The sequence below is a fragment of the Anopheles merus genome, chromosome 3R (genome assembly GCF_017562075.2).
Source record: "Anopheles merus strain MAF chromosome 3R, AmerM5.1, whole genome shotgun sequence".
NCBI lineage: Eukaryota > Metazoa > Arthropoda > Insecta > Diptera > Culicidae > Anopheles > Anopheles merus.
In genome coordinates this window covers 6,019,450-6,046,012 of record NC_054084.1, presented here as the reverse complement: position 1 = coordinate 6,046,012, position 26,563 = coordinate 6,019,450, and the positions used below count along the sequence as shown (strand labels likewise).

General features: G+C 47.8%; 5 protein-coding genes across 6 annotated transcripts in view; 3 read left to right on the top strand and 2 right to left on the bottom strand.

The window, feature by feature from the left end:
• The first annotated feature begins 11 nt into the window (after window positions 1–11).
• On the top strand, window positions 12–6,158 carry LOC121595983 (UDP-N-acetylglucosamine--dolichyl-phosphate N-acetylglucosaminephosphotransferase). Its single transcript, XM_041920501.1, has 4 exons — window positions 12–362; window positions 442–562; window positions 634–1,082; window positions 5,479–6,158. Exons 1-4 carry the CDS (start codon window positions 169–171, stop codon window positions 5,972–5,974), a joined length of 1,260 nt encoding a protein of 419 aa, XP_041776435.1. The 5' UTR covers window positions 12–168; the 3' UTR covers window positions 5,975–6,158.
• Window positions 1,548–5,137, bottom strand: LOC121595982 (beta-1,4-mannosyl-glycoprotein 4-beta-N-acetylglucosaminyltransferase). The gene is made up of 2 exons (XM_041920500.1): window positions 4,082–5,137; window positions 1,548–3,561 (listed from the first exon to the last, which is right to left on the bottom strand). Exons 1-2 carry the CDS (start codon window positions 4,537–4,539, stop codon window positions 2,259–2,261), a joined length of 1,761 nt encoding a protein of 586 aa, XP_041776434.1. The 5' UTR covers window positions 4,540–5,137; the 3' UTR covers window positions 1,548–2,258.
• A 499-nt stretch (window positions 6,159–6,657) lies between the features above and the next one.
• Window positions 6,658–15,223, bottom strand: LOC121595980 (menin). The gene is made up of 2 exons (XM_041920491.1): window positions 13,475–15,223; window positions 6,658–13,420 (listed from the first exon to the last, which is right to left on the bottom strand). The coding sequence occupies exons 1-2, from the start codon at window positions 14,587–14,589 to the stop codon at window positions 12,409–12,411; spliced, it is 2,127 nt and encodes a 708-aa protein (XP_041776425.1). The 5' UTR covers window positions 14,590–15,223; the 3' UTR covers window positions 6,658–12,408.
• A 513-nt stretch (window positions 15,224–15,736) lies between these two features.
• Window positions 15,737–16,841, top strand: LOC121595985 (WD repeat domain-containing protein 83). Its single transcript, XM_041920505.1, has 2 exons — window positions 15,737–15,822; window positions 15,890–16,841. The coding sequence occupies exons 1-2, from the start codon at window positions 15,756–15,758 to the stop codon at window positions 16,732–16,734; spliced, it is 912 nt and encodes a 303-aa protein (XP_041776439.1). The 5' UTR covers window positions 15,737–15,755; the 3' UTR covers window positions 16,735–16,841.
• A 233-nt stretch (window positions 16,842–17,074) lies between these two features.
• Window positions 17,075–26,563, top strand: part of LOC121595981 (protein Star) — a 34,567-nt gene continuing 25,078 nt past the window's right edge. The window contains exon 1 of one of the 2 annotated variants that reach the window (XM_041920498.1): window positions 17,075–18,087. The gene's annotated coding sequence lies outside the window, so the exon portion shown is untranslated. Of the gene's footprint in view, window positions 18,088–26,542; window positions 26,560–26,563 lie in introns of those variants that run through there. The other variant, XM_041920497.1, reaches the window with a different exon arrangement.

Below are 26,563 nucleotides of genomic sequence, written 5' to 3'. Positions count from 1 at the left end.
CGTCAAAACTGTAAAATTGCACTGTTTGTTTTGAGACGGCAAACAATAACAAACTAGTGATATGAGTTAACGTAGCCCCACCGTAATTAAGTTAGAAAAGTACCAGCCATTGGAAAACTCTTCCACCGTTGATTACTTCCTCAGTTTGTCTTGAGTTCGGGCAGTAAAATGCCATTGTTTCACCGGTTTGAGTTCGATGTGCTAGGGCACACGGTGTCCCTTCCGGTGCCATTGCTGGTAAATGTGGCCATATCGTTTGGGGCGTACTATGCCGGCCGTAGCCTCATTCCGAAAATGAAGCCGATGTTTATCAACGCGAATCTGTACGGGATCGACATGAACAAAACCTCCAAGCCCAAGATGTGAGTTCAAAGCATTCCGGGAGGAAACATGGGAAAACGGCCCCCACTTTTGAATGACATTTTCCCTTTGCCTTTGCAGCCCCGAAGCGTTCGGTGTGGTCACGGGATGCATCTTTCTGGTGTCGCTGTTCCTTTTCATACCGGTGCCTTTCTTGCGCAACTTTTCCGCCACCATCCAGGGTGACTTTCCGCACGATAAGGTGAGTGTGTTTCATGGGAAAGCGGGTCCACAGCGGGAAAAGGGGAATCCTTTTAATGTTTTCGTTTCCAGTTCGTAGAGTTCATCGCAGCCATGCTCTCGATCTGCTGCATGATCCTGCTCGGGTTTGCGGACGATGTGCTGAACTTGCGGTGGCGCGATAAGCTGTACCTTCCGACGGTTGCCTCACTGCCGCTGCTGATGGTGTACTACACCAACTTCAACTCGACCACCGTCATACTGCCGAAGATGGTGCGGCCGTTGCTGGGCCACTCGCTCGACATCGGTGCACTGTACTACGTGTTTATGGGCATGCTGGCAGTGTTTTGTACGAACGCCATCAACATCCTGGCCGGCATTAATGGGCTCGAGGTGTGCCAATCGTTGATCATTGCCGGCTCGATCGTGCTGTTCAATGTGCTGGAGATCCTGCACGGTAACCACAGCGAGGCGCACGAGTTTTCGCTGTACATCATGCTGCCCTACATCGGTGCTACGCTGGCGCTTTGGCGATACAATAGGTAAGAGCCCCATACTTGTACGTTATTTGAAGTTAATTTATTTTAGCAAATTTTACCTAAATTACAAAACAAATAACTAGCAATCGTATTACATCATCACTTGCGCGTCGTCCGCCCACCACTTGCATGCTTCTTTGTTACCAGTCTCTATGTCTATATCATTCAGTACACATGCCTTTTCTTGTTAGAAGACTTTTTCATTAGTGGATTTTCTTGCATTTAAGATATGAGCGAATTTTTCTACTCTGAAAATCGCTCCCCTTTTCTAAGGACTGTCTAACACTCTTCCGCCCTCATCGATCACATTTCTTTCGTCACATCGTCCTCTCGTCCTTCCATCTTTTCTTCTAGACATTCACTAGGTGTCTTCCCTTTTCCCCGCAGTCATTTCATCATTCCAGATCGATGCTTGATCATAAATGCGGTGTTCATGTGTGTGTGTGTAGTCACGGTATCAAAACGTTATTGCATAATTGGTGTCTAGCTAAAGGGGGGTTCTGCTCTGTTTTTGGTAAACAGTCCCCCTCCTGCATTTGCTCAGCTTGTTGTCCTATTCGTTTTCTCGTCGCTCCTCATTCCCTGCTAGAGTGTATATAAATATTGATAATATCAGCGATTAGGTATGACCTCAGTGGACTCTCATCAGTACGTTGTTTTGTTTTCTTCTCTTCGATCCGTGCATTATGGCCATTCGGTGTTTCGGAGTCTCGTCGTATACGGGCGTGTCCGTCTGTGTCTCCGAGCCCTTTGATCGACCTATGAGTTTATGATTTTTCATTTAAATATTTGCTAATCACTACGACGATGAGTTTGGTTTCTGAAGCGGTGCGAACAATATTTTGACTAGTTACGAGTTTTTTGGAGTTTTTCACTGCTTTGTTTGCGTATGATGATGATGATGATGCGTTGTTATGATTATGATTGCGTTGCGATGCGTTCAGTTGGCCTTGAGATGTGCTTGTCTCTTAGTGTGTTCGGTTGCTGTGGGATGGAAGAATTTGTGGGTTTTGTTCGGCCGTGTGTGAAACCCCACGGATCCCACGGCCCCTCAGGTACGATCCCTGGACCCGCACCCGCTTTAGAGTGGTGGGGTAAGAGATCTGGGTGGTTGGGTGGTTTTGCGTACCGCAACAGGGTTATCGTAGAGTGACTGGAACGCCAACCAACGCGCAAAACCTAGCTAAAGTAATCATCGTCCGCGAGATTATCGTCCCAGCGGGCAAACAGATTCAGCACAATGTTATCAAACCGCCAGCTGTTGTCCCGCACGTACTCCGGCTGGTAGTACTTGTCCGTCCGGCGGCTCAACCGTTCGAGCGGCCGCTCGCCATCCTCCAGATCCTTGCCCGCCGCAATCAGCTGCTGCACGTACTCATCGTTCAGCACCTTCGTGCGCTTCGGATCGGGCAGGACGACGGGTGTTGTGTCCATCGTCCCGCCCGCTGTTCCCTGCTGCGCCGCCCGGTACTCGTAGTACTGCACGATCGAGCCGGGCTGGTAGCAGCGCCGACAGTACCAACCGCCGAAGTGGTTCAGATCGCCGATCAGCATCACCGGCTTCTCGATCGCCAGCAGCCGATCCGGATCGGACCCGTACACCTCGCGCAGCGTGCTGACCTGCACGGCGCCACTCCCTATCACCGTACTGTTGCCCGGATGCTGCCAGAAAAAGCCGTACACATTGTGCTTGAGGCGAAACCGTACCGGCTGGGGCCAGTTGTCGTACCAGCGGAGGTACGCGACCGCCTTCCGGTTCAGTATCTCATCCGTCCCACCGATCAGCACGAGATCGTCCGCCCGGACCGCACCCTTGGCGGTGTACTTGAGCAGCTTGCGGAACATGTTCCGCCCGCTGCACGCTGCATCCGACACGATCAGCAGTCGGTCGCGCAGCGTGCGCAGAAAGTCCGTCCCATCGACGTGGTGCGCGATGGAGGCGGCATACGGTGCCGTCCCCGGTGCGCCCGTGCCGGGCCGATCACACAGCACAAACAGGGCGACCTGATCGGCCAGCTCCATCAGCTGTATCTCCAGCACCTCCGCGCTGATGAACGTGCTCGGCACGATGTAGTACAGATTGCGTGCGACCGGCCTTGGTGTGGCCGTCTGATCGCGGGGTGGAATCTTCGACGTGATAAACGCACGCCATATCACCTCCGGCTGGCCACAGTCGGCTCCGTGCCACTGTGGGTTGCAGCGACACCGCCCAACGCCATCATCTCCAACGGTTACTACGCTGTCGCCATTGTCGTATGCCGGTGGGCTGTCATGGTTGTTGTTGTTGTTGTTGTTGTTAAGCTCATTTGCTGCTCCTTCCGGCAGCGTCCTTCGCATTCCTGTATCTATCGGTTCAGTCTCATTGTTGCCGGTGCGCTTGCCGGTTGCCCCAGCAGCGCCAACCAGTGCCCCGCCCTGCGTACCCTCGATGAAGCACAACCGTCGTTTGCGGTTTCCCTGCCAGTCGGTGTAGGAAATGGTTCTGGAGGAAGTAAAAAAAAAGGAAAAGTAGGCGTTGAGAACATTAGAAAGAGAAGGAAATGTGCGGAAGAGATTGATTTCACAACCAGGAACTCTGTCCCCATTTTGTGGCAGTGGGTCACCTTGCTGGACTTCCTCCAGCTGTGTGCGCTCTAAGCCAATTAGTGTCTGGCCATTCACCCTTATGCATGCCACAAAACCATTCTCTGCTCTCATTATGAGGGATTGAGCCAATGGGGGGGGGATGAGAAGCGTGACGTATGCAACGAGCATAACTTCCCTGAATGAACCAATTTGTGAATTGATTTTAAGGCTTGACGAGCCAAATTGTCGTCTCCTCGGAAAGAGAGAGAGAGAGGGATGAGGAGAGCAAAACAGCACGTCAACAATTCAATTTGCACCGTGTGTCCGAGATTTTGCACTCGAGACACTCCCGTGCCGGTTGTTGAAAATTGAATAAATGGGCACAAATTAAGGAATTAGCATGGAGAACTGGGGAAGAAGTAGAACACGATACACACCTAAAATATTTCTCCGCCCGTTCCGCCTTCGGTACGTCGCGCTGCAGCCACGGACGATACTTCGGATGTCTCGGACGTTGCTGCTTCTGGTCCCGCAACAGCTGACGTCCGTCTACGTCGCTTTCTACGCCGTGCCCGACGACCTCGTTGCGGTGTGGATCGTCCGTCGCCAGTGCCACCGTGCGATTTGGGATGAACCGAACGCCAAACGGGGACCAGACGGCAAACGACGTACCGATCCGTTGCACATCCTGCTGCTCCTGCTGCTGCTGTTCAGCTGTTTGCGGTGGTCGGTTGCCACCGGTAGCGCCGCCGCCATCCTCGGCCGTATCGATTGTGGTCGACACGAGCAGCGAACCGAACAGCAGAAACAGACAGATGAGCGAGATTTGCAGCAGAAACAGACCCCATAGGAACAGCCGTACGTCAGGGAGCTTCCGTTTGGCACCGGGAGACATTCGAGTGTTCTGGTTCCGGGCCCCGACCAACCCGCACAACCCTCTCTCGCTCTCTCTCCCGCACGACGCACGGAAGGGGGAGGGTGCAATGGGCGTGTGGGCGATCCGGATGTTCCACCCGCCGTGTAGGGTGGGATGGAACAGAGCGTAGAAATGTCAGCTGTAACTTTTCGGGAAGCAAAAGTGTTTTTTGCCCAAATTTTCACATCGATTCACCTCGCCCACTCTGTGTATGTATGGGCGTGCACTTGAATTCGTCCTTGCATTCGTCGTCACACACTACGGGAGAGGAGCTCGCTACTGGGCTGATGTACACACACTGTTGCCTAGTCACATTTTTCACACCGCTTAAACCTGGTCGCTCTTTGCACTCATGCTACTGCTGCTACTGCACACTTGCAAGACACACTGCACATGCACACACGCGTTGCCCCTTCGTACATTGCGCTGCGTACGTTGCCACCGGACTGTTCAGGAGGTTTTGTGAATGAAACGGTCCGAGCGAATGGTCGCGTCGAGCTAGCAGCACCGAACCCAACCCGTTTTTGCATTGCTGAAATGCAACAAAAAGTGAGTCATAGTGGGCATTTGGCAACGCAAGGGGTGGTGGTTGTGGCGAGAGAAAGCAAGGGTGTTAGAAATTTGACAGAAGTGTTGCCAGAAGCGATAGTGGAATTTCACTTCAATTGTTATTGATAATTTGTTCCGTTTGATTCGAATCAGTTTTATTGTGATTGGAGTTGTTTTAATTAACTATTAAAAAACGTTTAAAGAAAATAATCAATTTACCTATTTTTTAGTGACTCCCGACTGGCAGCACGGCTTGCTATCCTTTTCAGCCAGTCAGCTGTCACCGCTACGCCTGTATTGGTGCAAGGATTCGTTGTCGTGCACGATTTCAAATTGTCCGTTTTTTTTCTTGTTTTCCTCCCCTTCCAGATATCCTTCCCAGGTGTTTGTGGGCGATACGTTCAACTACCTGTCCGGCATGACGTTCGCGGTCGTCGGCATCCTCGGTCACTTCAGCAAAACCGTACTGCTGTTCTTCATCCCCCAAGTGCTCAACTTCCTCTACTCCGTGCCGCAGCTGTTCCGGTTCATTCCCTGTCCCCGCCATCGTATGCCGAAGCACGATCCGGCAACGGACCTGCTACACATCAGCCGAACACAGTTCCGCGTCGACGAGCTGAACCCGCTCGGGCGGCTCTGCTACCAGGTGTTCCGCCATCTACGCCTGATACGGTGCGAGCTGGACGCCGATGGTAAGACGGTCACGTGCAACAACTTTACCATCATCAACTTCTGCATCCTGCTGACGGGGCCGATCCGAGAGGATCGACTGAACCGGTTGCTGGTCGTGTTTCAGCTGCTGTGCGTTGCGTTTGCCTTTACGATACGCTACCCACTGGCGCACTACTTTTACGATACGAACTGAAGAGCGACTACTGGCTGGACTGGAAGAACACCAAAGTTTCTTAAAAGTAGTAAGAAAAGGGGGGGTAAATAAAAGCTTAGCTTAACGGGGGGGGGGGGGGGGATAACATCAACTCGAAAGTGGAAATATGTTATATGAAAAGTTTTGAAAATAAAGAAAAGATGCATTTCTTACATGAAGCAAATAGTCTGCGATTTCATTTCTTTCCCAGGCAAGGCGACATCTTCCACCGTTCTTTCCCGTTCTCATACAAGGTATATAGGTTTATTGTGTGTATGTTTTTCCTTTCTTTTGCTGCTTCTTCCTTCTCTCTTTACAGTTTTCTGTTGCCCTTTTTTGTTTTACATGTTTTTTTTTTGTTTTGCTACTTCTAAAACACAGGATTACAAGGACTTTCATTTGTTTGCATTTAACTTTTCACTGGTTTGTTTCTTGTGTGTGTTTTTTTACTGTTTATTTTTTTATGTTTTCCCACTCTTTTACAGCGCCCCGTCGCTGTGTCTGTGATTAATTAAAGTAGTTTCTGTTTTGATCGCATTGTAAGTTTGCATTAGTTAGCGGGAAAATGAAGCAAAACTCTTTAACAGGTGTGTGTGTGTGTGCACTTCTATTGCAATATTATATTCATATTTACTGTTGTATTTCGTTATCATTTGTTCAACATAAAATTCGATTTTTTTTTCCTGTTTGCAGCAAATAGCAACAAGAGTAAATTGATTTTTCGATTTTAAATTTGCAGAGCGAAGAGTTTAAAAAGGGAACAATTTGACAGAAAAGCTAGAGGAAATGGTGTGTTAAATGAATTATGCCAATCCTTGTTTTTGATTTTGTTACACCAATTGTTTTCTCTTATTGTGTTTTTGTGTGTGTGTGTGTTTTCAATGGTTCATCTTAAATTGTGTGTTGGGTTTGTATTTTAAATGTATAAGTATATGAATATTATCTCAAAAATATATAAATGTTTTTTATATGTGATTTGCATTATTGTTTATCTGTGCTATTTGTTTTTTTTTTCTATCTTCTCTGCCAATTTCATTTAATGACACATTTTTGTTGCTGTTGTTTGCATATGTTCTTCTCCTTTCTATTACTTCATTTGCAGCCCATCGTTTTTTGATTGATTATGACATTTTCTCGATATCTTATTCGAGTTTACATTTGAATTTACTGTTTTTCAGTTTTTCTTGCCATAATATTTCACTTTGTTCGGGTAAATGGGACAGGATATATATCTTGGGGCTTATAATTCAGTAAACTGTACGTACATGATCGCACGATCATCGCGGTCGATCTGTTCTCATCCCCCTCTTCTGACAAAACTACACAGCTGTACATTCATACACTAATTACAAACACGCACACACACCGATTACTTCCTATATAATGCTTTTCATTATCACCACCATCACAGACCTTTCTACAGGCGAAAATTAACCGCTTTCCTCCTCAAGCGCTTCTCAAACATACTCCTCTCCTCCTGCCTACAAAACGAACGGGCCTTTACAGCCTTTTGACAAATAATTTAGAACGCATGCAACCAGGGCCTGATTTCATACATAAAGAGAAACACGATATTGTGTGTGTGTGTGCAGTTTTGCTTTTCATAAGGAACACATTACAACAAAAAACACGTTAACTAATATAGCCAAAAAACACGATTTGTGACAAACCCCCCTCGCTTAATTTTAAAACAAAGCTGAGACCCCACACCCCACCTCTCAGCATCTCAAGCCAATAATTTAGAAAACGAAACCCCCCAAAAGCACAATAACCACAATTAAAACAACTATTATGTGTGTGTGTCTGTTTAATAATTCATATTGTACTGATTCTACTCAGAGTGCTGCTCTACACGAACATTGTTGAAACGAACAGGAACTAGCCTCTAAAAGATTAACTCCCCTTTTTTTCTTAATAACCTGCAGTAACACACACCGCTCCCGTTCAGATTGATTTCAAGGAAGGATCAACTGATGTAGTGCACACATTTTCCCACCAGTGCATATAGTATGAACAATAATTAATTGTACTGCATTTTTCGTCAGTGCTTTTCCATCCACGCGTGGTGCGAGAGCCGCCCCCTAAAAACTAAACAACGGAACATTGTACATAATAGGTGTTTTGTTTCCCCCCTTCTACCCAACATTAACTTTGACAAACTTCAAATTTATGATTTAAATTAATGAATGTGTGCTGCGTGCGTGCGTGATGATGCTGATTACAAATTAATGCTCCAAACCATGGCATTTGTTATGCTAAAAATGGCTCAATCGATTCAAATGTGTGTGTGATGCTGATTGATTGGTGGCGGGCGGATCGTATTGGATCGTACAAAATGCACACAACGCATAATTCTTAAACAAATGGCACGGTAATAATCTAATTGCGAGTTCACTTTCTCTCTCTATCTCCTCTTCTATTTCATTCCCTCTTTTCTATGTGGCATGTGCGTTTTTTCTTGGTGTGTCCCGCCGTTGTAGTATGTTTTGTGTGAAATTTGTTGCTTTGCAGCACAGCACAGCTAATAATTCTGTGTTGTATAAACGGAATGTGTGAAAAAGAAATACATGCATATTGGGGCATCTTTTGTTGTGCAATTACTGTACTTGTTTTTGTATGCTCTTTACATCTATGTATGTTCTATTTTTATATCATTTGTGTCTGCATGGGGTTGCATTTGCCTATTAACTTCTAATGAATATTGTTGTGTACTGTTGCTGTTGCTGAATTGCATTTAAATTGCGAGAACCCCATATATTGATCGGAAAACAATATAAATCTATTTGTTCATTTGTTACATGGTAGATTATGCTGTTACTGTTCTATTTTACACACATACAGATAGTAACTGAAACAGTCCGTGTTTGTGTGTGTTTAGAGTGCTGTTTCGGTTTATAGACACATTTTACCTATCCGTTTGTAGCCAGCTGACCAGTAGTAGTAGTTTCTATTATTCTGTTGTTAACCTTTCCGTATCGTTAATGCATCATTGTTAAGGAACTACATGTTTGATTTATCTTTCTTTTTTTTTTTGTTTCGAACCGAAAACTTATGGCGCTAATGGCGAATTTACACCCACCTGCGAATGCCACAAGGAACGCTTAATAATATTTTGCTAGCTATTTCAACATTGTACCATTGACACCACACAAACAATCAACAACTATCGAGGATGGGAAAGGGGTTGAAGCAAATAACGAATCGTGACCAAAAATCGTATCCAAAACGAGTGGATGTGAAGGAATCTTGGCTGGATGATGATCATCATTCATCACTTTCAGAGGAACAGCCTCTCGATCCGTTCTTTTAACAGTAAAAAATGCTCACTTTTCGCCTTGTTTGCCCTTTGCCGATCGTGTTCCTCGTTCCCCGACTGATATACATCGTTCGTACTATAACAGCTATTTGTTACTGCTACTTTGTTGCGCTCTATTACACCGCTAGTTAGCTGGTTAATGCTTTGCCTGCCGGCTACTACTTCTTACCTATGCTACAAACATTCCCCCCACCCCATCTGCCCCTAATACACGCGCGCTCAGGTTCGCATCAGTCATATGTGATAGATTCTACTCGGTTTCCGTTCCTTTTATAGGTTTGCAATAAATACACCTTATCAAACAAAAAAAAACAAACAAACAATGTACTTTTCAGTCCGTTCCGTATCGCTTCTGCAACGCATCACTTTCATTCGTATGTATATCTTCCCAACGTACGATCGATCGCAGCTGATGATGTTGATGATGTTACACAATAGTTTTTGGTATTTCCTATTTGACTTTGACCGGTTTTTTTTTGTTGTTGTGTGAATATGTTCTTCTTTTTCTGCATCATGATCGTGATCGTTTTCTACCCCCTTTCCTTAAAACTAGCTTCCCTCTCATACAACAAAGTAAACTTCCCGCTCCTCTAAGCCATCAAACCGAAGAAAAGGAATTCTTCCAAGTTGAGTGTCGGTGGTGTCGGGGAAACAGGTGGTCCTTCCAATGCACAGACCAATCCAATGGGCACGACGACACCACACGATTTTTTTTCTAATTCTGTAATTGTACCATAATTTTGTCCTGTGTCCATTCCTGATTCGTTAATTTTGTATGTGTTTTGTTTTCCTAAAAATTTAGTCCAAAATCCAATTTTGCGTTACAATAAACATACCCGCCAACATGGTAAAGGTACTGGGAGCAATTTTGTTTATGTTACGATTCAGTTTTGTTTTTCTTCTGTATGATGAGTGAAGACAATTTAGCTACTTTTGTTTCCGTTCGTGTTGATTAATTTTGTTAGCGTTCTCATAGAACAATAAATTGGAATTGTTATCAATCATGTGCTTCTCATTCACACTACGAGGTATAGGAAGAGAACGAGTGTTGTGTGTGTGTGGGTTGTTGTTTGAAATACGGGTTTAATCTCTAATGGGTGTTTTATAGTGTGATGTTTGTACTTTCAATTTTCGATTGTTTGTTGTTTGTTGGTTATCGCTGCTCTGTAGTAGCAGCAGAGCAGAATAGCAGATTACAAATAGCAAATTACTCCATCTTCCCGTCGACGGTATTGCTTTCACACACACAATCTGTGATGCTGTGCACCGCATAGTCCTAACGTAAAGGAATACCTTTAAATCGTGTTGATTAAGAGATCAGCAAAAACAACACCGTTAAGAAAATGGGCTCTGAATGTTAGCCTACATTCAATCAAACCTATTCTCCTATTATCCTGCTAGTGTGGGCTTGATCCTCTAATTTAATCTTCTCTTAATTTAGCACTTTCTTATCGGTCCACAGTGGACCGCTTCGCTTCTTATATCTCCAAAAACAAGATAGTGTTTTATATTGTTAATGCACCGCACTTCATAAGTTTCTTCTTATTTTTTTTATTTGGCTTTGCCAATATTTTCTCACACCTTTTAATAAGGTTTTACAATGCCACAGCAAATACTAATGCAACAACACGCTTCACGCATCGCGTTCTGTCTTGTTCGTTCGATCGATGTTGCGATGAAGCAGCAATACTACTCGCAACTGAACGCGCTACAAAACCCTCCCCGACTTCCTAAGGAAGTGGGGCAAGCTTTCATCTTTAAGATTGATTTTGTATACAATTTAGCAACACAACAAGCCCAAAAACAAAGCGAAACATATATAGTAACACGCGCAGGCAAATAAACAAACATTCACACGAACGGTTGTATCAATCACGGTCCCTGTGTGACAGAACAGTGTGTGGACCCCCCTAGCAGATATGATGCATAATAAGTTATGTGTCGCTTCAAACACACCTTTTTCTTCTGTCCTTTCTATAGACTATAGGAATATTTACAAAACATATTTTTGATTACGATCTATTGCATAGCGAGTGGCAAAAGTTGTTTGATTGTTAATGCTCTCTATCTGCTCCTTCTCTGCTTTCTCTACTTCTTCATCCATCTTCATCCATACAAATTACCACTAAGTTAACGCCGTGCCTCATAGGCATTGACACCATTTTGCAGTGAAGCATGCAGTGTGTGACAAAGGAAAACTTAATACTCCGTTCTAACCTTAGTTCTACAAACTATCAGCCAGAATAAAATAAGAAGATGAATATTTCATCCTCCCCGTCCCCGTTTCTACGTCCTTTCACCGAATGCAACACAACAATGGAAAACATTTTAAATGAAACTTTAGATAGTCAAGACGTGTTGGCGCTGGCATTGAAGCACCTATTATCACGGCACTTGATGTTGTGAATGTGGCGATCGCCCGTACTTTACAAGGGCACACAGGATAAGGGTAATTTCAACAACGATTAGTCGATTAGTAAAGAAAGTAATCACATTTTTTTTTTCAATAAAAGCAATACTATAGAGGAGCCAGCATTATTCTCATCATTGGTGCTAAAAAGGGTTTTAAATAATTTAAACAACACAGCATTTACTGGATGAAGATCGTCGCTCTATCGTGTCACTGTAAACTAACACACTCACATTAATTGTGCATTGTATGCTAAAATAAAGGGAGGATTCGGTTTTTGACAAGAAAAGTTACACAAATTACTACTTCCAAAAATAATAGATAACAGATAATATTAAAGTTAACCAAAATAAAAATAGTCAAACAAAAAAAAAGGAATTATGAGTAGCTCAAAACTAACGTGCGTTCCGACTAGAAGCGGTCGTTTTGTGTGTTGGAATGGCTGGTGCAATTAAATTAAAGTATTCGTTGACGTAAAAAAAGGAATCATAAAACGGATGTGCGCGCCACTACTACCAATGCGGAGGAAGTGGTGCAAAATGGCCCATTTTTCTTCCCTCCTGGCTGGCTTTTCTGAAGTGCCAGATACACACAGGCGATGAATAAATTAAAGTCTGCCTTAAAACATAAATAAACTGCAACAAAACCGCCCCTCGTACATTGTAAGTGTTGCTTACTGACCAAAGGTCGCTCGCTCGCTCTCTCCCTCTACTCGCGACGCGCTCGTTTCGGTCGCGTATTGCCCTCGATACCATCGCCTACGGTTACCGTGCCACCAGTGGTACCGCCGATCGAGCTACCGAGCGATACCTGCGAACCGCGCAGCTTCTTCCCACCTACCTGCACCTGGCTTTGGGCCGTAATTTGCAGCGAGATCGCGTTCGTGTTCAGCTTCTCCGTCAGCAGCAGATCCTTCAGCCCCTTCATCTTCTGGCTGTACAGCACAATGATGGGCCGCTTCGGTTCCGCATCGGTTTCTTGGGCCTTCTCCCGTTGCTTCTCGGGCTTTACACCCTTTTCCGGCTCCTCGCCTTCCTGCTGCTTCTTTGTCGCGCCTTCCTCACGCTTCCCATTGCTAGCGGGTTTCACCTCGGTGGTGGTGTCTACCGCCGCCGACGAAACCGTCGTCCCCTCACCATCCGACGACGGAGCGCTTTCCTCGGTAGTGAACGGTTGTCCACCACCTTGCAGAAGAAACTCGGGATTCAGCAGCTTCTCGCCGCACTTTCCCACCAGGGCTTCGAGCGATTTCGGCAGTGGGTTTCCTTTCACCCCGCTGCTCCCATTCGCACCGCGCCCACCATTCGCCACGTTAGCGTCCGCTTTCACAATGTTATTGTTGTTGTTGTTGTGATGGTGCAGCGAATCGTCCGCACCATTTTTGCTCCCATTTTCCTGCCCGTGGGCTGGGTGCTGGGCTTGCGGTTCCTGATCCGCACACTTGATGATCACCTGCGACCGAATGTCGTGATCGAACTTGGCGATCGTAGCAACCAGCGGTTTCGCCCAGCCAATGTGCAGGATGGGCGTCTGGCTGCCCTCCTCCCACTTGCAGATGCCGTCGTAGAAGCGCAACAGGTTCGCGAAGCAGGACGCATCGCGCAGTATGCTTTTGGCCGAATGGCCCGAGCTTTCCAGCTTCATCACCTGCGGGATCAGCTCGTTGGCAATGTCGAGAAACTCTTTGTATATTTCCTCATCGTCGCGCGAGTAGTTGTACCTAAAAGAAAGCGCATTACAGTAACGTTCTCGCCGGGTTTTAGCAAATACTTACAGTCGAATCACATCGCTGCTGTCCGCCCAGGACGCGAACGCTTCCCGGTACATGTTCTTCCGATAGTAGTACCCGCCCTGGTACGTGTACGGGTACACGTGATGGTTCCGGTAGTACGTCTGCGCCGACCGGACCGACTCATTGTACAGCTCCTCGCAGCTCTTCCGCCCGCCCGTCGGTTCCACCTCCTCCAGCTCGCCCAGACATCCCAGCGCCATCGGGTACTTCTTCAGGTGGCCCATATCGTACAGCAGCCACAGCAGCTGCTGCTGCAGATCGGCCACCTCCAGGCAGGCGCTGGTCGCCGTCAGCGATGGATTGATCGCCGACACGATCGCGGCCACCTCCATGTACCGATTGCAAACGACCGGATGGCCAGCCACGTACAGCCACGTCTGTGACTCGATGCCGGGCGCCACCGACTGCCCCCGCTTATCCTCCGCGCCCTTGCCGTGCCACGTTACCTCGATCGTTTCGTCGCCCGTCTTGCCAAACACGACCCACACGTGATCCTCCGAGATGGCCAGATGGACGTCCCGGTAGCCCAGCATCTGGCAGCCCGCCACCACCGCAAACGCCACACCGAAGCAGTCCAACTTGTTGCCGCACAGGTAGCTGTACAGGCTCTGCAGGTGCGCCCGGTCCTTGTACGAGCTGCGGAGCAGCGAGTTCCAGATGATGTCCGACACTTTCTTGATAATTTCCCGGCTGGCGAACTTCGAATCGGTGGTCGTCTTTACCAGCAGCTTCTCGATCGGGGCCAGCACGGACTTGAACCGCTTGTACAGTGCCTCGACCGTGTCGTACCGGATCACGGGAAAGTTCCCACCGGCCGCATCTCCACCGGTCGCCGCCGCCGTTCCACCCTTGCCTCCATCGACATGATTGTTGTTGTTGTTGTTGTTGTTATTGGTGTGCGAGGTGGACGAGCCGGCGCCGGTCGACTCGAGCACCTTCGTCGTGAGCGAATGCTCGATCAGCCCGGTCACGATGGACAGCAGCGTCAGGTCCGGTTCCTCCTCGCGATTGTTTAGCTGCTGCCGGAACAGCTTGATCACGTCCGGTATCGCGCGCAGCGGGAACAGCTTGATAACGTCGTCACAAAACTCCGTCATCGTTCGCTCATCGGGGTCCGGAGCGAACACCAGCACGGTTTAGTTTTTGCTTTGGAGGAAATGTGATGTGTTGTTGTGCTTTACGGTTTTTTTTTTGTATCGCAGCCTACTTTTGCCGCACTTCCCGGAGGAAATGCTTTTCTCCACTAAAGAAATACACGCACACACACACGCACATACATCCGATTTATGACACACGATTTGTTTGCTTACCCACTATCGGAACCCCCTCTTTCTCTCCCATGGGGTGACAAATAGCAGTAAAATTGGGCACTTTTGTTTCGTCAACCTGCGGCTGCGACGTCATTTGCCATTTGGCGCATTGGGCGAGAGCAACACAGCCACCCTCCTTCTCCCGTGCTCCATTCCTTGGTTCCCGCGCGGAAAACTGCCTCCCCTACCCGTCCTCCACAACTTCCCCCCACCTGTATCCGTCAAGCAAAGGGTCGAATGAAGTGGAGGGGCTCCCTAGCGGAGGTTGGAGGGTGAGGGCGCGCGTATGCAGATTACGTCCTCGTGCTGGATGAGCTGGGCCGTCACCGTGCTGAACCATCCGCCCAGGGCCCTTCTTTCCATCTTCGTGTCCGCGAAGCGAAGCGAAATATTCGTCCGGGCTGACAGCTGCTGAACCAACAACCGACGGCACTCTTTCGATTGGAATGTGCTGATATGTGTTGTGCCACCAGCGAACCAGGACGCGACACGACGCAACAGCAGCACACGAGCACAAGAGTATTAGATAACAGAGTGGGGGTGGCGGTGGTGGGTGCTACTGCTGCTGCCACGGAGATCACGAAACACACACACGCACTTACGATATGGTTCGCAAACTGTGCAAACGGCGATCCATTTTCGCGTTATCACTATTTTTTCAGCTGCAAATGCAAGACTGGCTTCTGCGACGCGCGCGTTCTTGACATCCAGCGAAAAAGTTGATGTTGTGTACGTGTGTGTATGTGTGTTTGTGTGTGTTGTTCTTTCTGAAAATTTATGCAAACACACACACACGCACACACTGGCAGTGGCTTGCAAAACGTCACGGAGACGGATTTTTGCAGGGCTCGTAGGCAGCCCTGAAGAAAACGATAAGTTTGACAGCTCGCTGCGTCGCCGGCAAATTCGGTTTGTTTACAAACAAAATCCGTCCGGAAGCGGAGCAGCGGACAATGGATCTGGTGGCCAAGCGAAGCATTAACTGTGAACAGGGAGCGGTACGAGCGGTTCGATATAATGGTAAGCATAGACTGTGTCCAGAAATCGTGCAATAATTAACGTAAAAGTCTTCCTCCCCGACGTGCAGTGGATGGGTCCTACTGCCTGTCCTGCGGTTCGGACAAAAAGATCAAACTGTGGAACCCTCGCACCGGGCTGCTGCTCAAGACGTACGGTGGGCACGCGGACGAGGTCATGGATGCGGCCGGAAGCTGCGAAAGCAGCTACATCGTGTCCGCTTCCCTCGACAAGAGCGTCATCTACTGGGACGTATCGACCGGACTGCCGGTGCGACGGTTGCGAGGCCATGCCGGTGGCGTGACCTGCATACGCTTTAACGAGGAATCTTCCATCGCCGTGTCGGGCTCGAAGGACAACACGGTCGCCTGCTGGGACATCCGCACCCGCAAGCTGGACGCGGTACAAACGATGCGAGAAGCGAAGGACTGCATTACGGCACTGGTGGTGAGCGAGCACAAGATCATTTCCAGCTCGCTGGATGGGTCGATCCGGCAGTACGATATACGGGCCGGGGAGCTCGTGTGCGACACGATCGGCGTCCCGATCACGTACCTGGTGCAAACGCGCGATGGCCAGTGTCTGCTGGCGGCCTGCTCCGACGGTACGATACGCCTGATCGATAACGATTCGGGCGAACTGCTGGCCGAGTACAAGGGACACCGGGTGGATGATTATACGATCGAGTGTGGCATCATTGCGGCCGACACGAAAATCATTTCCGGCTCGGCGGAAGGGGCCGCCATCGTTTGGGACCTGCTGGAGGGCAAGGAGGTGCGAAGGTTGCGCATCGGCCGTGAGGTGGTCCATTCACTTGCGCCGCATCCGACCGGGAGCGATATTTTGTTCGCCCGCAAGCGGCACCTGGAGGTGTGGGGCAAACCGGAAGAAGACGAGGAAGAGGTGATTGAGTAGGGTAAAAATATTTTAAGGGGAAATTTAACAAAAAAATAGCTTTCATAAAGACATTCAACGATCAGTGTTAAAAAGCGCTTTGAAAGTAAATTATAATTAATTGACAATTCGTCGTTTTGTTAGGCTTTTTATAGAAATTATTCTTCTATTTCAACATCTTACATAGTTTTTCCACATTTTTACGTTAGAAATTCGTTTTTCCCAATTAGGTGGCAGTGTTGCCAAACGCCATCAACGTTTCGTTGAATTTGAACGCATCGAGTCCGGCTCCTTCCCGACTCGACAGTGTTGTTGTGCAAAGGAAGGGGAGAGAAAATGAGCGAGATGCAGCAATATTCGAACGTCAGAAACCCTCGCCATGGTGTACGGGTGCACACAACCACACGCACACTACTACAAGTTGCAAAGGTACGCGAGAGCATTTGGATAGACCATTTTTTGTTTCCTCAACCTCAACCGGAGTGCGAAACTCGTCGCGGGCTCTGGTTTTCCATTTTCCGGCCCATCCAACAGCGCAAGAGATGGCCAGCGGAAGCGTTTAGTGTGTAGTCGGTTCCGCCCCACCCGCCCCCATTCCCTCGTATTTCATCCAAAGGTGTTCTTCGTGTGCTTGTGTTGCCTGCTCCCCTTCCCACCACACGTATCGGCCGTCCCTGATGCATTCGCTGTGTTAAAGCATAGCCGCCGTGCATTATTCCGAGGTGAAACTGCGCGCTCCGTAGTGCCAAATTTGGGTTTCGAAGTGCTGTTGGTGACGATTGCCCGTATTTGCCATTTGACACGATTGTTGCACTGCTGGTGCTAACCTAACCTTTCCCATCACGCAACGCAGTGCCTTCTGGTGGTGGTGGTCGTTGTCGTCGCCGCCATTCGAGTCGTGTGGTTTGTTGTACGGAATATTATTGTGCTCAGTGATCGACGATTGACCTAGTTCTGCAGTGCTGAAAGTGCTCGAAAAGTGCATCAAAAAGTCCCCAAAACTCCCCCGAGCCAAAAAAAAAAGGCAACGCGAAAAGCGCATCCCAAAGGCTGTGCTGTGTGCGTTTCACCTTTTCCTTTTCTCACATCCATAGAAGAAACAGTCCACGCTGCAGTCAACGCTGACGCCTCTGTTCCGTGTGGCTGTGTGCGTGCGTGTGTAGGTGTGTGTGTGTGTGTGGTGCAGTGATCCGCAGACTCGTTTCTCATACCCACTGGTGGCCCGGTGGTTGGCCGCAGGGCGCACAGATCAACCCGAAAAGAGGAGGCAGCGTGCAGAAAAGACCGAAAAAGAAGCAGCAGCAGCAGTTGTGTGGCTCAAGCGACGCTGAAATTCTTCTTAGCGTGCGACGCGCTCCTCCCCCACCCCACCAGGTAGGTAGAGATGTAGTAAAGGTGTGTGCTAAACTAAACCTCCCGCTCGTGCGCTTGTGTAGGTGCAGGTGTTCAGCGGGGGCAAACAGCATCCTATCCCTGTGTTAAGAACAACGAACCTGCACGACTTGCTTGTGGAAGGTGTTAGGTACGGCGTACGAGGGTAAAAGAGATGGGACGAAAACCGCACGCAGCATCCATTGCGCTCACTCTCCCTCTCTTTCTCTCTTTTGGGTGTCATGACGTTGTGAAGGCTATAGATTCGGAGGCGAACCCTGTAGCGAGTGTTCTGTGTCTCTGCAAAACGATGCACGGGGAACGATCTCTTCTAACACCGACTGCTGAGACGCGGGCTAAGATCAGTTACGATCTCTTATTTGTATGTCAGATGAAATATTTTAATTTATTTGGATTGTGTAATTATAATTAAGTCCAAGCGTGTTGCTTAGAGTTTCGTAACTCACCAGAAACGCGTGTGAAAATGGACACGACACAGACGAAACCGGCTCCCCCTCCCGGCTGGAGTTTTTTTTAGGTAATAGATGATGCATCAGAAAAGAGAGAAAAATCCCCCCCTCCTCCAACTCCCATGAGTGAATGGCAGTTTAGGAACAAAGGAATCACATCGAATGATTCATGCACATCTCCTGCAACTCTTGTTTATTTGAAGGTTTATTATTTCCCTGGCTACCTCCAGGGTTTTGTGTTGCTGCTGCTGCTGCTGCTGCCGTTGACGAACTTCGCTCTACCGCGTCGATCACACCTGAGCAAGCGATGCTGGGAAGTAAATAAACCATCACCGAACAAACTACATCCTCCCATTGGTACGACGTTTCTATGACGACGACGACGATGATGGGGTCAGCACTCGTGCGAAAGAAACCTTAGAAGCACACCGGCGTAAACCAATGTGACCCGTTGAGGTCACGGCGTGGCAAAAGGGTCTTCAAAATACAAAACTTCCATCCAAAAAATGCATTCTAAACTATGCAAGAAACTCACCCCTCATTAGAATGGGAACCCCCATGTTGGTTTCTTCGTTTAGGACACTTTTGTTGTTGTTTGTGTCGCTAATGCTTGTGCACCCTCACACAAGACAGGTTAGCGGGTTTTTTTATTTATCGTAACGTGAGCTTACCTTAACCGGCTTAGCTTATTTCGTGTGGCTTCCACAACGCCTTTCGTGTGTGTGTGTGTGTGTCTGTGGATTACCTTTTTTTTTGGGGGAGGAAGAAAGGTATAATACCTGTCGCTAAAATGCTCTTTGTATGCCATTTACTGTTGCTTTTACACGGGGAGAGATATACTAGAAATGTATTTACTTGCACAAAAATCCCAATTGTTTGTGCAAAAAAGGTGTTCAAACCTTTTCCCCCAATTGCGCTGACGCTTATGTCTGTTGTCATCGTGTTTACATCCTAAAACAACACAATCTCCACGCCTAATAGCGCAATCGGCATCCATACCTCATCTCATGTTCCCAGTAGTGATGGGTAAATACAATTTTTTTCCGGAGTCGGATCGATCCGACTCCGGCACCCCTCGGAGTCGGACTCGGAGTTGCTCCGGACTGTTTAGCGGGGGGGGGGGGGGGGGGGAGTGCATACGGGAAAACCCTCGGACTCATCAACTCCGAGTCCGGATCAGTCCGGATTACTCCGGATAACTCCGGGTTACTCCGGATTACTCCGGATCACTCCGGATTACTCCGGATTACTCCGGATCACTCCGGATCACTCCGGATCCGGAATGACTGTCCAATATCGTTTAGACAATTCTTGATGAGGTCATTGACTTTCAAGTCGTACATCGAATATGTACGAAAACTGATCCGGACTGATCCGGACTGATCCGGACTGATCCGGACTGATCCGGAGTGATCCGGAGTGATCCAGAGTGATCCGGAGTGATCCGGAGCGATCCGGAGTGATCCGGAGTAATCCGGAGTGATCCGGAGTATTCCGGAGTAATCCGGACTGATCCGGAGTCGAATCCAGTTATGATCCGGAGCCGGAGTCATATTTTGCGCACCGGAGTCGGAGTTGATCCATGACTCCGCTCCGGATTACCCATCACTACAGGTAGGTAGAGATGTAGTAAAGGTGTGTGCTAAACTAAACCTCCCGCTCGTGCGCTTGTGTAGGTGCAGGTGTTCAGCGGGGGCAAACAGCATCCTATCCCTGTGTTAAGAACAACGAACCTGCACGACTTGCTTGTGGAAGGTGTTAGGTACGGCGTACGAGGGTAAAAGAGATGGGACGAAAACCGCAAGCAGCATCCATTGCGCTCACTCTCCCTCTCTTTCTCTCTTTTGGGTGTCATGACGTTGTGAAGGCTATAGATTCGGAGGCGAACCCTGTAGCGAGTGTTCTGTGTCTCTGCAAAACGATGCACGGGGAACGATCTCTTCTAACACCGACTGCTGAGACGCGGGCTAAGATCAGTTACGATCTCTTATTTGTATGTCAGATGAAATATTTTAATTTATTTGGATTGTGTAATTATAATTAAGTCCAAGCGTGTTGCTTAGAGTTTCGTAACTCACCAGAAACGCGTGTGAAAATGGACACGACACAGACGAAACCGGCTCCCCCTCCCGGCTGGAGTTTTTTTTAGGTAATAGATGATGCATCAGAAAAGAGAGAAAAATCCCCCCCTCCTCCAACTCCCATGAGTGAATGGCAGTTTAGGAACAAAGGAATCACATCGAATGATTCATGCACATCTCCTGCAACTCTTTGTTTATTTGAAGGTTTATTATTTCCCTGGCTACCTCCAGGGTTTTGTGTTGCTGCTGCTGCTGCTGCTGCCGTTGACGAACTTCGCTCTACCGCGTCGATCACACCTGAGCAAGCGATGCTGGGAAGTAAATAAACCATCACCGAACAAACTACATCCTCCCATTGGTACGACGTTTCTATGACGACGACGACGATGATGGGGTCAGCACTCGTGCGAAAGAAACCTTAGAAGCACACCGGCGTAAACCAATGTGACCCGTTGAGGTCACGGCGTGGCAAAAGGGTCTTCAAAATACAAAACTTCCATCCAAAAAATGCATTCTAAACTATGCAAGAAACTCACCCCTCATTAGAATGGGAACCCCATGTTGGTTTCTTCGTTTAGGACACTTTTGTTGTTGTTTGGTGTCGCTAATGCTTGTGCACCCTCACACAAGACAGGTTAGCGGGTTTTTTTATTTATCGTAACGTGAGCTTACCTTAACCGGCTTAGCTTATTTCGTGTGGCTTCCACAACGCCTTTCGTGTGTGTGTGTGTGTGTCTGTGGATTACCTTTTTTTTGGGGGAGGAAGAAAGGTATAATACCTGTCGCTAAAATGCTCTTTGTATGCCATTTACGGTTGCTTTTACACGGGGAGAGATATACTAGAAATGTATTTACTTGCACAAAAATCCCAATTGTTTGTGCAAAAAAGGTGTTCAAACCTTTTCCCCCAATTGCGCTGACGCTTATGTCTGTTGTCATCGTGTTTACATCCTAAAACAACACAATCTCCACGCCTAATAGCGCAATCGGCATCCATACCTCATCTCATGTTCCCAGTAGTGATGGGTAAATACAATTTTTTTCCGGAGTCGGATCGATCCGACTCCGGCACCCCTCGGAGTCGGACTCGGAGTTGCTCCGGACTGTTTAGCGGGGGGGGGGGGGGGGGGGGAGTGCATACGGGAAAACCCTCGGACTCATCAACTCCGAGTCCGGATCAGTCCGGATTACTCCGGATAACTCCGGGTTACTCCGGATTACTCCGGATCACTCCGGATTACTCCGGATTACTCCGGATCACTCCGGATCACTCCGGATCCGGAATGACTGTCCATATCGTTTAGACAATTCTTGATGAGGTCATTGACTTTCAAGTCGTACATCGAATATGTACGAAAACTGATCCGGACTGATCCGGACTGATCCGGACTGATCCGGACTGATCCGGAGTGATCCGGAGTGATCCAGAGTGATCCGGAGTGATCCGGAGCGATCCGGAGTGATCCGGAGTAATCCGGAGTGATCCGGAGTATTCCGGAGTAATCCGGACTGATCCGGAGTCGAATCCAGTTATGATCCGGAGCCGGAGTCATATTTTGCGCACCGGAGTCGGAGTTGATCCATGACTCCGCTCCGGATTACCCATCACTACAGGTAGGTAGAGATGTAGTAAAGGTGTGTGCTAAACTAAACCTCCCGCTCGTGCGCTTGTGTAGGTGCAGGTGTTCAGCGGGGGCAAACAGCATCCTATCCCTGTGTTAAGAACAACGAACCTGCACGACTTGCTTGTGGAAGGTGTTAGGTACGGCGTACGAGGGTAAAAGAGATGGGACGAAAACCGCAAGCAGCATCCATTGCGCTCACTCTCCCTCTCTTTCTCTCTTTTGGGTGTCATGACGTTGTGAAGGCTATAGATTCGGAGGCGAACCCTGTAGCGAGTGTTCTGTGTCTCTGCAAAACGATGCACGGGGAACGATCTCTTCTAACACCGACTGCTGAGACGCGGGCTAAGATCAGTTACGATCTCTTATTTGTATGTCAGATGAAATATTTTAATTTATTTGGATTGTGTAATTATAATTAAGTCCAAGCGTGTTGCTTAGAGTTTCGTAACTCACCAGAAACGCGTGTGAAAATGGACACGACACAGACGAAACCGGCTCCCCCTCCCGGCTGGAGTTTTTTTTAGGTAATAGATGATGCATCAGAAAAGAGAGAAAAATCCCCCCCTCCTCCAACTCCCATGAGTGAATGGCAGTTTAGGAACAAAGGAATCACATCGAATGATTCATGCACATCTCCTGCAACTCTTTGTTTATTTGAAGGTTTATTATTTCCCTGGCTACCTCCAGGGTTTTGTGTTGCTGCTGCTGCTGCTGCTGCCGTTGACGAACTTCGCTCTACCGCGTCGATCACACCTGAGCAAGCGATGCTGGGAAGTAAATAAACCATCACCGAACAAACTACATCCTCCCATTGGTACGACGTTTCTATGACGACGACGACGATGATGGGGTCAGCACTCGTGCGAGAGAAACCTTAGAAGCACACCGGCGTGAACCAATGTGACCCGTTGAGGTCACGGCGTGGCAAAAGGGTCTTCAAAATACAAAACTTCCATCCAAAAAATGCAATCAAAACTATGCAAGAAACTCACCCCTCATTAGAATGGGAACCCCCATGTTGGTTTCTTCGTTTAGGACACTTTTGTTGTTGTTTGGTGTCGCTAATGCTTGTGCACCCTCACACAAGACAGGTTAGCGGGTTTTTTTATTTATCGTAACGTGAGCTTACCTTAACCGGCTTAGCTTATTTCGTGTGGCTTCCACAACGCCTTTCGTGTGTGTGTGTGTGTGTCTGTGGATTACTTTTTTTTTGGGGGAGGAAGAAAGGTATAATACCTGTCGCTAAAATGCTCTTTGTATGCCATTTACTGTTGCTTTTACACGGGGAGAGATATACTAGAAATGTATTTACTTGCACAAAAATCCCAATTGTTTGTGCAAAAAAGGTGTTCAAACCTTTTCCCCCAATTGCGCTGACGCTTATGTCTGTTGTCATCGTGTTTACATCCTAAAACAACACAATCTCCACGCCTAATAGCGCAATCGGCATCCATACCTCATCTCATGTTCCCAGTAGTGATGGGTAAATACAATTTTTTTCCGGAGTCGGATCGATCCGACTCCGGCACCCCTCGGAGTCGGACTCGGAGTTGCTCCGGACTGTTTAGCGGGGGGGGGGGGGGGGGGGGAGTGCATACGGAAAACCCTCGGACTCATCAACTCCGAGTCCGGATCAGTCCGGATTACTCCGGATAACTCCGGGTTACTCCGGATTACTCCGGATCACTCCGGATTACTCCGGATTACTCCGGATCACTCCGGATCACTCCGGATCCGGAATGACTGTCCAATATCGTTTAGACAATTCTTGATGAGGTCATTGACTTTCAAGTCGTACATCGAATATGTACGAAAACTGATCCGGACTGATCCGGACTGATCCGGACTGATCCGGACTGATCCGGAGTGATCCGGAGTGATCCAGAGTGATCCGGAGTGATCCGGAGCGATCCGGAGTGATCCGGAGTAATCCGGAGTGATCCGGAGTATTCCGGAGTAATCCGGACTGATCCGGAGTCGAATCCAGTTATGATCCGGAGCCGGAGTCATATTTTGCGCACCGGAGTCGGAGTTGATCCATGACTCCGCTCCGGATTACCCATCACTAGTTCCCAGCATGGGGGGGGGGACTGGTGATGTTGTAAACATTAGAAATGTGTACGCCTACTCCCCCTATCCCACTCCCACTTTCGCTCGCTGCGCCACAAAAACTCCAACGATCAGTGCTGCTGCACCACATTCCAGCGCAAATCGCACAAAAACACACACACACCCCACTCCCATTTTCCCCGGGGCCAATTTAGTAGACGTTGGTGTTGCCTTCGTCTACGTGCCACGTGCCACTAGGTAAATCCGTACGACGAAACCGGAAGACGTATATTTTTCCCAAACCCCGCACAACACTCCTCCGCGCCCTATCGCTCCATTTACCTACCCGCGATATGGGAGTGTTTTTGTGCGGGAAATTTAAAATTGCTACGTTTTTTCGAATGGTGGTGGTGCTGGCGTGCCTTTGTCGATTATTGTACGTCGGAAGAGTCTCTGGACCCCCGCTTTTTTACACGCTTGTTTTGCACACGAAGAGGGAAAGGGACACTCCAAACTGCAGTCGCAGTCGGGGCAATAGGTTAAAAGATTAGAACCGGGGCCCAAAGCCGGTGCCGGCCGGTACTGCTTATCTGTTTATCTAGAACGATTGTAATTTCTGTTCGGCATGAACAGCGCCGGGGCCTGTCGTTTCGGTTGACGACGGAACACTCTGTTCTGCCGGCGCTGTTGCCGATTGCTGTAAATCAATTTTTTGCTACAAAATATAGTAATTATGTACTGCGGGTGTGGAACTGGCGATTATAATCTAAATTTTGTATCATTTGAGTGGCACGGCTTGAAATAGAATGTGTTATTGCAAAACTAGTAGTTGGGATGTACATACTCATCGTTGAAACCATAGGATCCTTAAGAAGATGAAAAAATATGACTGTGGGAGGTAAAAAGGCTAGCACACCGTTACTATATATACATTAAATTATACATATTTTTTTAGTAGAAACTATCGTCGAGTTTACAGGGTTTTTCGAGTTAATTCCGAGTCCTCACAATAATTTATCAGTTATTCTACATGATTTTCAACACATCTCAAGCTAGATTGAGTTTGACATTTCTTTGTGTTGAATGTGCATGTGTAAGAACTGAAACTTTACAGGGGTTTCCAAGCTACTTTCCAATGTAAAAAAATAGTTTTTCGCTGCGCGCAAGAAGTTATTCCACATCAATCTGATATTTCATATTCGTCACGATAATTTTTAATTTCTTCAGCATGATTTTCAACACTTCACCTGTCAAAGGGGGAGATGTGATCCGGCTTCAAATGCCAGTAAAAAAACAATGTCAGCAGCCCGTGTTGAAAATCATGCTGAAGAGATTAAAACTTATTATGATGGAAATGAAATGTCAGATCGATGTGGAAAACATTTTGAACGCGGTGAATAACAATGTAAATAAACGGTGAAAACTCTGTATCAGTTCTTTCACATGATTTTAAACACATGTCTATTTGGCCTGTAATGCTTCGTATTACATGGTTTGGCCCTTCTCTGACCCAAAAAGCAGAGAAAAAACTTAATCAAAAGGCAATAAAATCTAATCCAATGCAACTTCAAGAATAACGATATCTGCGTTATTCAGAACCTTCAGCATTTGTAACAAATTATGCACATTATCATTAAAGCATTGTGTCGTATTATCTGCAGCTTAATGCACAGCTTAATGCATCTACAGCTTCTGTAGGGCAGTGTTTGAAACATGTTTGTCGAGGCGAGAAACAATTGGCTGACCACCAGCTGACCAGCGGCAAACGACGAGCGGCGTACGAGCACCAGCAATCCAACAAATGAGCACAACAAACACTCAGCTCTTTGCTGTCTTTCTCTCTCTCTCTCTCTCTCTCTCTCTCTCTCTCTTTCTCTCTCTCTCTCTCTCTCTCTCTCTCTCTCTCTCTCTCTCTCTCTCTCTTTTCTAACGACCCAACATTCCCTGGGCCCTTGTGTGTGCTCCCTGTTTCGCTTGCACACACGCTCTTGTGCGGCTTCCTATGCCATATGTCACTGCTGCTGCCGCCGTCGTCACTGGAAACACAAGGCCCCGAAACCTCCGAACCGGCGGCCCTGGCCCCGGCGGTGGGACCCTTTTTTCTCTCTCTCTCTCTCTCTCTCTTTCTCTTCTGTTACGGGCCCTTTTTCTCGCCCCTTTCCCCCTGTGCAGCACACACACACACGGCAGCTCGCTGGAAACCAGTTCGCTCGCGTCCGCCGTAGCAGCAACGCAAAAGGCTCTCCGCAGGTCC

What these genes read in the sequence shown, in the direction of transcription:
- LOC121595983 (XM_041920501.1), top strand. Translation starts at nt 169, where the DNA reads ATGCCATTGTTTCACCGGTTTGAGTTCGATGTGCTAGGGCACACGGTG. An exon ending in AAAACCTCCAAGCCCAAGAT is followed by an intron (nt 363 to 441) that starts GTGAGTTCAAAG and finishes TTGCCTTTGCAG; the next exon opens with CCCCGAAGCGTTCGGTGTGG. An exon ending in GCGCTTTGGCGATACAATAG is followed by an intron (nt 1,083 to 5,478) that starts GTAAGAGCCCCA and finishes CTCCCCTTCCAG; the next exon opens with ATATCCTTCCCAGGTGTTTG.
- LOC121595982 (XM_041920500.1), bottom strand. Translation starts at nt 4,539, where the DNA reads ATGTCTCCCGGTGCCAAACGGAAGCTCCCTGACGTACGGCTGTTCCTA. An exon ending in CGGGCGGAGAAATATTTTAG is followed by an intron (nt 3,562 to 4,081) that starts GTGTGTATCGTG and finishes TACTTCCTCCAG; the next exon opens with AACCATTTCCTACACCGACT.
- LOC121595980 (XM_041920491.1), bottom strand. Translation starts at nt 14,589, where the DNA reads ATGACGGAGTTTTGTGACGACGTTATCAAGCTGTTCCCGCTGCGCGCG. An exon ending in AGCAGCGATGTGATTCGACT is followed by an intron (nt 13,421 to 13,474) that starts GTAAGTATTTGC and finishes GCTTTCTTTTAG; the next exon opens with GTACAACTACTCGCGCGACG.
- LOC121595985 (XM_041920505.1), top strand. Translation starts at nt 15,756, where the DNA reads ATGGATCTGGTGGCCAAGCGAAGCATTAACTGTGAACAGGGAGCGGTA. An exon ending in ACGAGCGGTTCGATATAATG is followed by an intron (nt 15,823 to 15,889) that starts GTAAGCATAGAC and finishes CCCGACGTGCAG; the next exon opens with TGGATGGGTCCTACTGCCTG.